General features: G+C 34.7%; 1 protein-coding gene across 2 annotated transcripts in view; it reads left to right on the forward strand.

The window, feature by feature from the left end:
* The window catches only part of LOC149801569 (uncharacterized), an 82,967-nt gene that overhangs the window by 14,702 nt on the left and 52,877 nt on the right, over positions 1-15,388 (forward strand). For both annotated transcript variants that reach the window (XR_016420683.1, XM_089955795.1), the window contains exon 2: positions 3,967-4,670. Coding sequence is in view for 1 of the 2 variants with exons in the window: in XM_089955795.1 (XP_089811921.1) it covers positions 4,055-4,670 (616 nt within the window). In the remaining variant the exon portion in view is untranslated. The remainder of the gene's footprint in view (positions 1-3,966; positions 4,671-15,388) is intronic.

A 15,388-nucleotide genomic window follows, 5' to 3' on the forward strand; every position in this document is an offset into this window, starting at 1 on the left:
TATGCAAGATTTGTGTTTATTCTTTTATATTTGTATCCATCAAATGTTATATCACCATTGTATTTTGCTATTATTGATTGAAATTGGGCAGAAATGTGAAAGTCCTTGTTTTATTTTCTTTGATATATACCTGTTTTTTGACTAATGCATAGTTTGTGCATTAAAATGACAAGACAGTATTGGTTATGTTTCCCAATTCACCATCTTCTATTTCTATCCTAAGTATTCTCTGAGATAAGAAACTAGAATATTCATCAGGGATTTTTTTTTTCACCACCTACATTGCATGTTTATAAAGCTTGCCTTGGCGAAAGTTTAACTTATTGATCACTTTGGTGTCTGTGTGCATGTCCATCTGTCCATCCACACCCTAGATTACAGTTTGTGGTTAAGTTTTGGGGATTGAACTCAATGCTAAGTATGTTATTTTATAAACGAAAGGTGTGTTTAACAAAAAGGGAGCTTTTGGTTTCTTGTCTCAACAAGTATTTACCATGCATGGATGCAGACAGTGTGATGATAATAGAGTTAGAAGTGTGATGATAATGGAGTTAGAAGCAGCCTGGATTTTTCTGGATTTTCAAAAAATGCTGTGAAAAATATGTCCAGCCTCCCAGTTTGAGCTGCATATTTTTTTACCACAATATCTTTTTGATATTAAACTTGTCTTTGTATCAGTATCTTGTCATTATCAGCACACTTATATCTGTCCATATATATCAGATTCTTGCTGTTAGTAGTTACAATAGGCCAGAATCAATCAAATGCAAGGCAATCAGCATCTACATGGATGGTGTTTGGCACCTCAGCCATATAACTTCTTTATAAAGCCCTTTAATGACAAACAGCATGCAATTGCTGACAGATTATCATGCATGTAACAAGTTTTATTAATAGAAATGGAATGAGAGTTTATACTGGTGTGCTTAGTATGCTTCCAAAGCATTGAGCAACCTACTGGAATAGCTCAAGATTCTTGGATTTTTCCAACTTTGGGAATCATAATGCAATTTAAGATGGATATTGATGATAATTATTTGTTGGACTTTCACTATTCTGGATGGTTACTAATGGAATTTTGGACACGTGTACTAAATTTAAAACTAGTGACCTTTTTTATTTGTTGCAACTTTCATTTTATTTATGTACCAAGCCAGCAGAATATTTAAAAAAATATTCTGTTAAAAAAAATTTTCTCTTAAGAGCGGAGGTGTTCTCAGCACTCTTTCACTCTCCATGCATATCAGATTCTTGTCGTCATTAGTAACAGCTTTGCCCAGAACATCTTCCTAGGCTGGCCAGAACATTAATCTCAGCATTTTGGAGATTTAATACCAGAGACTGTCAACAAGCACCATTGACCTGTACTTGCCCTTGGGTAAGGCACAGATGATTAGATAAGGCACCCATGTACTTTATAATGACCACGTTTATATCTGCCACTGAAGTTAGTCATTGTAAGTAACACACAGTTAAAATGATCAACAGCACATTTTCCCACCCAGCAGCTGGTTGAAGCAGGACTGGGAAGTCTTTGAACTCACCACCCAACTAAAATCTTTGAACTTGACTGCCAGCTAAAGTCTTTGATCTTAGAGGATAACAAGCTATTGTGCAATGGTAAACATGCTCAGTGACGGAGAGTAAGAATGTGTCAGAAATGTTGGGAAAATACATCATTGGCACAATTAGGACCCGGAAAGGATGCGATGTTGTGCACTTAAATATGGAAGTGAGCAGGATACTTCGTATGATTCATTGATGGGTGCAAAAGCATTAATAAGTTGTCCCTGAAACCATAGCAATGATGGGTTCCCCTTTACTGACCAGACACAAGGGATTATAACCCAAGAGATGCCATAAAGTTGAAGAAACAGAAAGCCAGAGACTAGGCCTTATGGCACTAAATCGGATTTTGAATCAGCTACAGAAAATGCGACACACAGTTACTGTTTTGAGTTTGATGGTTATGAATACAAAATGTAGAATTAGAAACTGAATCGACTTCTGTTTGATTTTCACAGGATCTGTGAAATTTAGGCAGGATCAATAAACATTTTATTAAAGTGATCCTGTGGGTTGGTGAAATTTTTTAAATTTCAAACTGTAAAAAATTAAACTTGTATTACAACACCAATCTAAATGGGATTTTACTTCGAGGTCTAAATTATTGTGCCAATTTTGACGTCTGTTTTGACATATCTAACATGCTTTAAAATTTTAATATATTTTTCAGTTCAGTTTTTTATAGTTGTCTCTGAAATGTATATTTTAATTTGCATTGTTAATATATTTTTTTTTATTCATATAATACTATGGGTTATGTAAAATTGTATTTAGCTGACCTTGACCAAACTCATGTTCACTGTCTACCTGACCAGGATCAATGATTCGTTTTTTTTCCTTCAATTCTGTAAACAACTAATACACAACTAATATTTTCTCTCAGAGTCTTGGTTCAATATTGGGATCATTATCAATGGAAGTAAACATTTATCTTGGTCCCAGTCAAGGACATAGTGTTTAACATGTTCTTTATTATAATGTTAACAACATAATCTTTTAGAATGGAAGATTTAATGAAGTATATGTAAAAAAAAAATTCTTAGAAAATGTTAATTATGACCTTGGTGAAGTAGAGAGCTTTATAATCTTGTTTACTGGGAAAATTATTTATTCATGCTGTAAACTTTTGATGCAGAATCAGTTGTATTGTTGTGTTCACTTCAGTATTTCATTTGGGCAGGAATTTATTTATTCAGATTATTTATTCACTGGAAATACAAAGTTTGCATCTATAATATTTTGGAAAGAGACATTAGTTGGAATTATAAGGAAACCTTGGATTATATTACAATGATTCAATAAAAGACTTGGCACATTACAATTCAGTACATTAGAGACTACCAGCTACTAAAGGCGGGGCCCCGAGTGGCCGAGTGGTCTAAAGCACTCTTCGTTACGGATCACTGCCATCTCACCTCTGTCTGCGGCGGTTCGAGTCTAAGATTCAGCCAATGTGGGCATGTGAGAAAGCTTGCCAGTAGCTTCTCGTGGGTCGGTGGTTCTTTCCGGGGTTTTCCGGGTTCTTCCTCCACCATTAATACTGGTCGCCATGTATAGCCTATCGTGCTGAAAAATGGCGTTAAACCCCACAACAACAACAACAACAACTACTACAGGCACATCAACACCTTCAGAATTGGAAATTATTTGGAATACCACTAAAGTTTATTCCGAACTTTATTCATTAGGACTTGTGCTAGTATTCTAAGATTATTTGAGATTTAATTTGCAATTCAACAAGTTCTTTTTACATTTTCACTTTGTATTGTGGGGGGGAAATAAATTAGTAGTTGAATTTTACAAAGCTTGTTGCTTCTCACTCTTTTCCTATGTTATTTTAGTACCATAGAGTCATAATATCACCAAAAATTAATAAAAATGGTTGAGAGGAATAGGATCTATTATTTGATAAATACTGGTGCATATTTAGCTTTCCCTAATTGAATGGTTTTCCTAGCATTACTCTTGTCAGATCAAGTGCAACTAATAGATCTCAAACTAAATTAAGTGCAACCCTAATGGATCTTTTCCTATTTTTTGAACTATATACATCCTTCATAATTACAAAAAATGAACTTTCAATTTTAGATCTTTTGCATCATCTTTGCAAATAATATCAAAATTGTTGAATATATATATATATATATATATATATATATATATATATATATATATATATATATATATATATATATATACATACATTTCATGAACCTTTCTTTACACTCAGATTAATAGAAGGCTCTTTAATTTTGAGAAGACACCCCACAATCAAATCACATAAAATGGAATTCTTTATTTTTCATATGTTGTTCTAAATCTAAAACTGCATATAAAATTTTAAGAAAGGCCAAATGCCGTATGGACAAAATTTATTTATTTTTCTTTCTTTCTTTGCAGAAGGTGTAGGATTCAACAGATGATACAGATTCTCACTTCATTTCCAAAATAGAAACTTCCAACTGCAATATATGTTTAGAGAAACACAATGTCAAGGGCACCTCAATCCTCCCATTCTGTGCCTCACCAAATCTTTGCCTGCCACATGAACACAACACAAGAGCAGTATGGAAGGCAGGAGCTCTCTCTGCCTCCAGTAATGCAGAACAGTAGTACCAGTCTGGGACCCCTCCTCACCCACCATCAACATGTCTTACCCTCTTTAAAACCACCTTCTGCCCACCAGCATCAGATATCAAATCCCAGACATCCATCCCCTGCGTATCAACAGCTAGCCTTACCTCTAAGACAGTCATCTCCTGCCCATCAGTTTCATCAGCAACACTTACAACAACCTTTGCTGTCTAGAGATTCACCACTCACCAATCAGCACCAGTCTCCGCCATCATTTCAAGCACCTCCCGCCCATAAGCCACAAACCTTTTCCCAAAGAGATCCAACACCAGCTCACCAGCAGCCATCAACCTCAGGATCATCACTGTTAGCTTATTCAAATCTTCCAATGACTAGCATGACACACCTGATGAACCCGTACATGGATGTAGGAGCTTCTTCCCATGTTGTTTCCAGTACCCTCAATAACAGCACCCAGGCTGCCATGAGGCTTTATCTCACAAATAGGACAGAGCCACAAGTGCATCAAGGTATAATGAAATTCTTAACCCCTTTTGTCCTTACAGTGCAGCAGTTCAAGGTCAGATATGGAGAAAATCTTGAAGATGTTATGCTTTTTATATGTCCACCATAAGGCAGAGCGTATTATGTTGTCAACCTGTCTGTCTGTATGTTATCAGTTTCATCTATGCAACAATAACTCAAGTTGGCCATGAACTATAATTAACACTTATGGTACTGGTAAGGAAGAACCTTGATTTTAAGGTCAGGGTCATTGACAGAAAGAAGTAAAATGGTTTCTGCACAGAATCTTGAGTTCTTCATTATCTGTGGTTACCAAATTTTGCTTGCACTTTGGGTAAGGATGAGTCCTGGTGAAATAGGGGTAAAATATCAAAGGTCTGAAAGAATACAACAGGTTTCTATACAATAAATTAGTTCTAGATTTTATACCTGGGCTAAACTTTGTGGATGGCTTGCACTTGGCGTAAGGAAGAAGCCTATTCATTTTTGGGTCAAAAGGTCAAAGATCAAGATCACTGTCACTAAAAGAAGAAAAGTGTTTTCTGAAAAACAGCATTCTGTCTCACCACTCTGAACCAGTTGTTGTGGATGGCTTACACTTGGATTAAGGAATAAGTTCAACTCGTAGGTCAAGATCAAAGACTGATATAAGAAAATAGGTTCTACATCCAAGGCCTGGACTAAAATTTGTGGACAACTCACACTTGGGGTAGGGAAGAAGCCTGTTGATTTGGTCAGAGGTCATTATGACTGAAAGAAGAAAAGCTGTTTCTAGAAGACCATTAAATACTGGGCAGATGTATAATGTGTCATTCACAGCTGAGGTCATGCTACTAGGGGAAGTGGGCAACTAAGCCCCCAAACAAAATGTGAACTTCATTTTCTTCTGAATATTAGAAAAGTGGAAATGACTTTGCCCTTTAATTTTTTAGATGTGCATTGAATGACAGTAGATTATAGCTTCTGAGAAGCTCTATCAACCCAGCCAAGTAGTTACAATGTTGTAGCCTTGGGCAAAATGTATTGCAGCCTTAGCAGGTGTTGATATAAATTGTGCCATTGAAAATAGACTCTTGTACATCCACATGCATGTCTTTTAAAACTTGATTGACCATTAAAACTGTGCTTATTAATGGGATGTACAAGTATCACCAACAGGAAATTCATGGACTTCCAGATATTGCTTTGATATTTAAGGCTTATATGCCCATCTTGGTCATTACACAATATATTTTAGCCAGGTGACTTAACACAAGCGCAGTAAAACATACATTGTAATTAATTCTAACTGAGGGGAATATCATGACTACATTATAATTATAATTACAAATAAGTATAAATAATCAACTGTTATTAGCACAAGCAATTTTTTTACTTTTCAAAACTGTACCAAAAAATGACAGTCCAAAAGATTCACATTTAAATATGAATTAACACCTTACTCATCTATAACATCATTGACCCCTACTGATTTTAAAAACAAAAAACACTGCCAACTTATTCATGTTTCAAACTAAACCAAAGTTCTCAATGTATAAAAGCAGACAAACTGCTCATTTTTTGGTTTCAACAATAGACCATTTTCTTAACAACTGTATCATCTGTCTCCAATATTTGCAGTGTCTGGTTTTAATATTTCTAAATCAAATTGAACAAATTAAATGAGTAACTTTGTATACATGTGTTAAAGAAATGTCAGTCCCAACATTTTCTGAATTATTGAGATTATAGGTGAACTACATCACATCTTTTGTTTGAAAACGGAGACCTGCTCATGCAAATATGGTGACCATATTGTACTACTAAAGAAACTGCCAGTACCATTCCAGTTGAAATGCCAGCAAGTTATCAGTTTGGGGCTCCCTGGCAACAATAAGATTGAAAATTATAAATTGATGGATGAAATAACTAAGTTTTGTGCATTTTTTATATCCTTGATGCTGTTTGTTTTTAAATCAGTAGAGGGTACAAACAAATGAAAAACTGTGAATACTATAGTTTAGAAATGCTTTTGTCCTTTGATGGTGATGTTTTAGAAACCCCAAAAAATTAAATTGCTTGTTTATGTAGCAGATGCTGAAGTATTTTCAACTTTTTTAATTACAATACTATAATTACAGTGTATTGTTTCTGCTGTGTTCATTCGAAGCCATATGGCCAGAATGCATCACATTTATCACTTCTTCAAACACACACTAACATGGGTATGTGAGACAGCTTGCTAGTAGCTTCCCATGGGTCAGTGGTTCTTCCAAGGTCGTTCCATGTTCTTCCTTCACCAGATATACTGGCTGCCATATAAGGGGTAAAATGATAATTTGATACATCACTGTATTGATATTTTTTCCATATTGATGCAAGAAGTGTAGAATCAATACAAGACAATACTTACCCTATACAAGTTACTTTAATCTTCTATTCTTTAAATTGAGAATTCGTCCGACACAGCAGTGGCAGGCACATAGATTTCTTTATATCAGTAACAAAGGAAACTATTGGCAACACCAGCTTGTTTTCAGCAGATTAGCAAATACAAGGTGACTATCTCACATGGTTTGAAATCTGCCCCCACCCCCGTGCAAATTCCATGCTGATTATTTTATCTCGTCAGCATGCTCAGTCAACGATAACATATATCAACATCTATGTGTGATTTAAATACTTTACTGATCATTTAATAACTACTTTCACTGTTGTTTCACACTACTTGCATTGAATATGAGGGGTATACTGCCAGTGTATCGTGCAGTGAAATATGTTACATTCAATTCTGATTGGTGGTTATTGTTTTTTGAAGTAGAGAGTAATAAAGTAACTACCAATCAGAGCTAACTTATTCACTGAGTGACACACTAGAAGTATTGGCATCCAAACTCAATAGAAATAGATAAAAAGCAACAGAGAAACTTTGCACAAAAGTAGTTGTTAAATGAAATGTAAATGACTTAACTTTGTACGTTGGGAAGAAGTTTGGAATGTCTCCTTTTACAGTGATATATGTAATCAGTAACTGAATGTGCTGACAGGATTAGAAAAGAAATGTGCACAGAATCATTAAGGAGGCAGATTACTAACTGCATGAGTTACAGTTACCATGTTCATTTGTAGAACTGTAGTGGGTGTTTTTAATAATTTCCTTTTTCACTCAAAGAAACAAGTGTCTGTGGCTGTGGCAGTTTTGGATATGATCTGCAGGAAGTACAATATGAAGTATTGGATTGTTAGTCATCTCCACTCCCATACTCTGACTTGTTTTAGATAAAAGTTTCTTGGATGAAGAAATTGCTTTATTTTTTTCTGTTTTTAAAGAGAACAACATATTGTCTTTCAAATTTAAGTGAAGATGTCAGATTGATAATAAAATTTTTTTAAAGCATTCAAGCAGTGCAAAACGAAGGGCATGGTGACCACGATGAGCCCTGCACTGGATCAAAAGGAAAAGGCTGAAATGGCCATAAAGGTAGAATAAAAGTCACTTGCACCTAACAGGTAGTCGGTTTGGAAGTATTGATTTTTTTATCTTGTCAAGGATGAGAATAGCATGTGAGCAGATGACAAGTCTATGTCTGTCTGTAATCTGCATGCTGTGTAATACAACACTGCCCAACTACTGCGAGACCTTCTAAAGATGAAAATACCATGAAGTTGATATTATCAATAATGTTTTATATTTTAGGCTATGTATTATGAATCATATTGATATTTGGCAGAGGACTGAGGTGTTATGTTGCACCCCTTCAGCTATGCATAGTCTATGAAGTCCTGAAAAATGGCATTAGACCCACAAAACCAAACCAAACATGCACACTTTCAAATACGAATACATGTTATGATAACCATATATAAACACCCACATTTGTCTTTCTTTGTGTGTGTCTGGGTGCCAAACAAGAGGTCACAGGTTCAAAACTTGTGGCATCCCAGATTTTTTAATGCTTTTTTGTATTTTCAAGTTCAAACTTTCTTTTAAACTCATCCCAATTTGTTGAAATTTTTTCTTTACTTTTTTATTCCCATCCTAGGATGGGTAATTAACATAGTATAACAGAATTTTCTTCTTGAAGATAAACCATTGTTTAAAAACATTGTCAAATGCAAATATGCCTAATAAGAAATAGTTAAAAAGAGAACTCAAAGCACACACTCTGTATGTGTGTGATATATCATCATTAAACCTTCTAAATTTTGCATAAAGGATTTATATGTATCTCTCTCTACAGTGGTAGCATTTATGGCACCTCATCATAACAGTGGCGGTATTGTGTCAACTAAACGTAAAGTTCAAAAACATCCCAAATGAATTGCACGCAAAATTAAACAAAATAAACCATTCTAAATAAATTTAAACACAAAGAACAAAAAGATGAAAAAATATACAACATTAAGAAGTTACAATTATGTTTAAGTCTGTGTATATGAAATAACAGATACAGGTAAATATAGGGTTTTCAGTAGACATGTAACCTCTGGTTTTGACATGTGTAATTTAAATTTGACCCATTTTTGATGCGTGGAAATTAAGACTTGTGCGTCTTTTTGACACATAGATTTGGGCTGGACCATCAATTTTAATTCGCCATTGGCTTAGTTTCTTACTAAGAGTGCACTGTCCATAGCAAATTTACTGTAGGAGGCACTGTTTGACATCTGCTCAAGGGCAATTTACACCTTGATGGCCAATAATATTGCATCAATGGAAGATATATATGAACTGGGTGGAGCTAATGCTTAGGTGCATTGAATTCGGTTGAATTATTTTGAGATTATGTTTGATGTTTATGATAGAGGAAGAGGAAACAATTACGACACAAATGGACTACCTTCTGATCTTATACCAGAATTGGTATGTTTGGATATCAGATTATCATCAACTGGTCAAAACTGGAATATATGGCAGCTTGCAAAGCCGGTTGTCAGGTTGTGAACCAACTTGAATAATTTGTGGGCAATTAGTTTACTTCATTTGGTGGAATATCCAAAATTTCTTAGAAAATTTAAGAACATATATTAAAGTGAACTGACAATTCTGTGATATACAACATTTATATCTGAATAATATATAGCCATTATAGTTGTGTGTTTGCATATAAAATGATTTGAGCAGATCATAAAGAATATGTTGAGAAGCTGCAAATGTTATAAAGTATAAAATAATCCTGTCTGTTTCATATACAAAATATACACACAGTAACACATATTTATGAAGAGAAACACATTCACAAAAATCAGATTGTACATTTCTTAAAAATTCTGTACAAGTATTTCTCGTTATTCAGCATGAGACAAGAAACCTTAAACATGTTGCCACCAATCATGAATTGACTCTCAAGATTTCAGTTTTGATTCTTGAGGTTTTAAGTTTGACTCTTGAGATTTTGGAGTCAAGGGTCAACTGACTCTTCAGTTTTGAAATCTTTTGAGAACCCTGGTTATACTTGTAATATCCTTAAAACATAGTTAAAAAATTTTGTACAAAATAAACTGCATTCCCTTAAAAGGTCTAAGGTGATATTGCCTCATACAGTTTAACCACGCAGTACACATTAAAATACTTGTCTCACAGGATGGAAATGCACACACTTGACAAGGATATGGTTCACTTTCATTGGTAAAGAAATGTTGTGTGCTTATCATTTAGGTAATCGTTGGTGGAAATTGAGAGAGCAAGCAATAGAAAAAGATTGAGAGTGAAAACAAGAATAATGTTGACTAATAAATCATCCCGTTTCATAGAGTACATAAATATAAATTGCAAACACATATCTTATTAAATCTTTGCAGTTTAGGTTTATGGTGGAGAAATAAGAACAGCAAATAACAGGTTGAACATGGTTGGATATTATGATGGGAGAAAAGGGGTTACATTTAAAGGTATCTTTGTCCATGTACTATTTCAAACAATTGCAGTTTTTGTTTTAGAAGAATTAATTTTAATAGCTTGGACCACAGGTATGGATATGATATATTTATTCTCTCAGTGTAATTATTATATTATTAAAAAAGTGTGCAGATATTGTGGTTAAATGCATGAGAGTATAGTTGAGGTGGGTGGTATACCGGTCTGTTGCAGTAATTTTTGTCACTGTACCGATACATCACTTTCCGTCATAAAGGATTGCATGGATTGATATTAATACCATGTTTTCATTATTCATGACAAAATAGTTCAAAATATTTTTTTTATTTTTTTTACAAAACATGTAACCTTTCACACATTAATGGTGAAAAATATAATTTTATAATTACGATCCTTTAATGGCATCATTTATATCTGTCACATATACTAACACAGTAACTAAATGAACAGATTTGGGTAAATTCCAACTTTAAGGAACATTGGATTAAACCCCTCCCCCACATGTCATGTTTTAATTATTTACTGGCATATGTGCACGTGTTAAGTATACATATTCTTTGTAAGATGGCAAATCATTCTACAATTCCCAAGAGTACACTTGTTTTTGAGTCTGAAATTTTTCAAGTCCTCTAAATATTTTTTGTTTGTTGAGTAAGTATGTTTAACGTTAATGGGTCCTCCATATTAAATGTCTTACCCAGGCATCCTACTCAGTTCAGGATAAACACTTTATATTTTTTTAAAATAGGCTATCTAATGTCAGCACTATGTATTAGCTATAGTATACACTTAATCATCCCACCCTAATTGCAGCTTTTTAATTGCAACTTGTAAAACAGTTAAGAAACACATAGCATAATCATCTACTGTAAGGCACTGGCCATTTAATGGTGGGGGGCTTTGATTTTCTTTTGAATTGAAATATTTCTTTTCTTTTATCTCGAGATAATTAATATTTTTTCAAATAATAATGATGGATTTATGGTAAGATGTTATTTTGCTATAAATCAGAGCAGTGTATTTTTTCCAGTTACTGCCAGACAGAATTGAACAAAAGTATTGGGCTCCTCCCCAGAACATTGAATTGTTGGTCCATAATAAAAATGTGATATACCTTAGTATGTATTGCGGTATGTTGGGAAATGCCATGGAACAAATTTGTATGCAGTACACTGCTGAAGTGTATAGCATATTTAAACTTACTGTGTCGTTTATAAGCAAAATCAAGTTCAAAACATGCACAGTGTCAATAATGCCAGCATTAGATACCTTCACATTTCGCTTTAAATGTGGGTACATACTACCTTTAATCATTTGTGTGGTAATAATATGAAATTATGGTGGTGAAAGGCATCAGTTTCTCTTGATAAGTAATTTGCTTTTTCCAGAACAAGTTCATTCTTATGTTCTTGTAAAGGTTTGTATTCTTTGTATTGCCATTGTTAAAACCCACATCTGAGCCAAATGTGCATGATTGAAGACCTTATCATCTGTTCATCTTCACACATCTGTCAATCCTTTGAATTGCTCTGTTGGTCCATGTGATATATTGCCTTGGGTGACTTTGGTTTGGACTGAAAAAGTGTTAACTTAATGTTGACTTGGTAATTCTTGTGTCACAATGCTGATAGACTACATGTAAACTTTAGATAAGAACGATGATGCTGTGTTGTTTGTTTAGTGTTATATAATTTTGTTACATGAATTCATGCAACATATTAACAAGAACTATTAATAAAGAGCAAAATATTTCAACAATAATTATGGTTATTCTCCATCTTCAGCCAAAGTGAATTTTTTTCTCCTTCAAAACTGAAACTGGCTATTTTGCACAGACCTGTTATAGAAGACCAGATGTCTTGAGCAGCCACTTTTTCAGGCAAGAGGGGTTTTGTTGCCAGATGTTTTGCAGTATTTTCTTAATTCTTTCCAATAAATGTCATCATTTGTTTTCATTTTTCTTTATCCATCAAAACCCATACTATTTGTTTCAATTTTTTAAATTTCCACAGAATTACAGTGATTCATAGCTTTTCACCATTTCCTGGCACTCTAAGCACAGTTATAGTGAGTTCTTTATTCATGTGATACAGTACATCATTTTTGTTTAAATACCAAACAGTAATACTGAATTGTACCAGTGTTTGTGTGGCTCATACATTTAAATGAAATTATTTATAAACAATTCATTAGAAATGCATAATAACAATGAGCATTGGGTTTTCAGGTATGGCATTTAAAGTTTAAACAGATACTACCATATTTGACATTTAACAATATTGCCGGCTTAGTGTGGCAAATGACATTCTCATTAACAATTACTGTAATTTACTTTTCTTTTTGTCTTCTACTTCACCAGAAGAATTTTCAGAGTTGTCAAGACAGATAAAAAGTTTCTGCTTGGTGCAGAACAGTACATTTCTACATGTGCTAACAGGTACATGTACATTTAGTTATCAACAGAGATGTAATTTGTATCTTGGCAATTTTTCTGATATACATCCTGTCATAGATGGGGGTGGGATAATATTCTAGAAATGTAAAACTGGTGTTTGTTTTCTTTTTACACATGTTTATTAGGCTGACTGGAAAATTGCCCTTGCCCTTGGAAAATTTGAATTTGGCCCCAGGCATAATATTCCAGCATCAGTGAAAAGAGAAATATATTGTAAGGAAATCATGTTATATTTATTTTAACTTTTGTTTTCTTTTTTTCTTTATTGGCACTTTAAAACCATATGGACATAGGAGTTTCTTCCCATGTTGTTACCAGAACCCTCGATAATAGCATCAACAATAACAGCACCAAGGCTGCCATGAGACAGTATCTCTGTAATAGGGCAAACCCAAAAGTGCAGGCAAGGTATATTGAAAGATCTTTGCTCCTTCTATCCCTACAGTGCAGCAGTTCAAGGGCAGATATAGAGAAAATCTTGAAAATTGTACGTGTCTTGTATGCTCACCATGAAGCAGAGCATATTATGTTATGTTGTCCATCTGTACATTATCAGTTTCATTTGTGCAAATTAACTCAAGTTGGACATGATCTACAGTTATCGAACTTAGTGGATAATGAATACTTATGGTAAGGAGGAACCCTATTGATTTTCAGTTCAAGGTCACTGACTGCAAGAAGAAAAATAGTTTGCTCACAATAACACAAGTTGGCCATCATTTAGTCACCAAGCTTTATGGATAGCATGAACTTGGGGTAAGGAAAAAGTCTGTCGATTTTTGGTTCAAAGGTCAAGGTCTTTGACTAAAAGAAGAAAAAAATGGGTTCTGCACAGAATATTCAGTTCATTATCTGTGGTTAGCAAACTTTGTGGATGATTTTTACTTGGAGTAAGGAAAGCCCTGATGAATTTGGGGTAAAATATCAAAGGTCACTGTGACTGAAGGAATGCAACAGGTTTCCATAGAGTAATATTATTTCTAGATTTCATACCTAGGCTATATTTTGGATGGCTTGCACTTGTCTAAGGAAGAAGCCTATTCATTTTGGGGTCAAAGATCAAGGTCACAGTGTCACTAAAAGAGGAACATGTTTTTGGCATAATAGCATTAGTTCTGCATCAGCAACCTGGACCATTTGTAGTGGATTTCTTAAACTTGGAGCAAGGAAGAAGCATGAAATATGAACATTTGTTTTACGCCATAGAACTGGAGTAAACATTGTGGATAGCTCACACTAGGAGTAAGGAGGAATCCTGTTGATTTCGTGGTCAAAAGGATCAAGTTTATTTTAACTGAAAGAAAGAAAAGTAATTTCTAGAGGACCGTTAAACACAGGTGGATACTTTATTGTTTCACCCCTGCTTCCATGTTTAACATTTCATGTGCTGAAGAATTTTACCCCCAAAAACCAAACCAAACCAAAACATTCAACTTTCAAGTATGAATAAATTGCATATTATGGATGTGATAATTGTCATGCACTTACAAACTGTGTTGATGATAAACGTACAATTCAGAATTTTATACTTGAAGATCGGGGTCCCGAGTGGTCTAAAAGTGCTCACCGTTCCAGATCACTGCCATCTCACCTCTGTATGTGTGAGTTCGAGTCTCAGGCTCGGCTAGCATGGGTACGTGGGAAAGCCTGCCAGTAGCTTCTCGTGGGTCGGTGGTTCTTCCCTGGGTTTTCCAGGGTTCTTCCTCCACCAGTTATACTGGCCGCCATGTATAGCCTATCTTGTGCTGAAAAATGGTGTTAAACCCTAGAACAACAACAACAACATACTTGAAGATCAACTCGCATGGTGGAAATGCACACACTTGACAAATATATATCCAATTTTCATTGGTATGTGTGTGTGTGTGATTAGGATTTTTAATGTAGCTTTAACAATTTTTCAGTCATATCGCTATGATGTCTGCAGTGTGGCAGCTTATAGTGATGTTTAGCACTGGGGCATCATGCTGCAGACATGTAGCATGATGTCCCACCTGGTCACATTATCCTGACACCAGGCCGACCAGTCCTAACACTGACCTCTTAATGCTGAGTGCCAAGTGAGGCAGCTGTTAGTACCATTTTTGTATGTCTTTGGTATGACTCTACCAGGGATCGGACCCACGACTTCCCACATCTGAGGCAGATGCTCTAACCACTAGGCCACCGGAGCAGTTTAAATGAAATAATTTATAAACAATGCCATGGAAATGAATAATAAAAATGAGTATTGGGTTTTCATGTATGGCAATTGAAGTTTAAACAGATACTACCATATTTGACATTTAATACTATTGCCAGCTCTGTGTGGCAAATGACATTTCTCTTTAACAATTACTGTAATTTACTTTTCATTTTATATTTTACCGCAACTTAAGAATTTTCAGATTTTTTACAAAAGAACAAAGTAA

Source organism: Sinohyriopsis cumingii, chromosome 4, assembly GCF_028554795.1.
Source record: "Sinohyriopsis cumingii isolate HCF-2022 chromosome 4, ASM2855479v2, whole genome shotgun sequence".
NCBI classification, from domain to species: Eukaryota; Metazoa; Mollusca; class Bivalvia; order Unionida; family Unionidae; genus Sinohyriopsis; species Sinohyriopsis cumingii.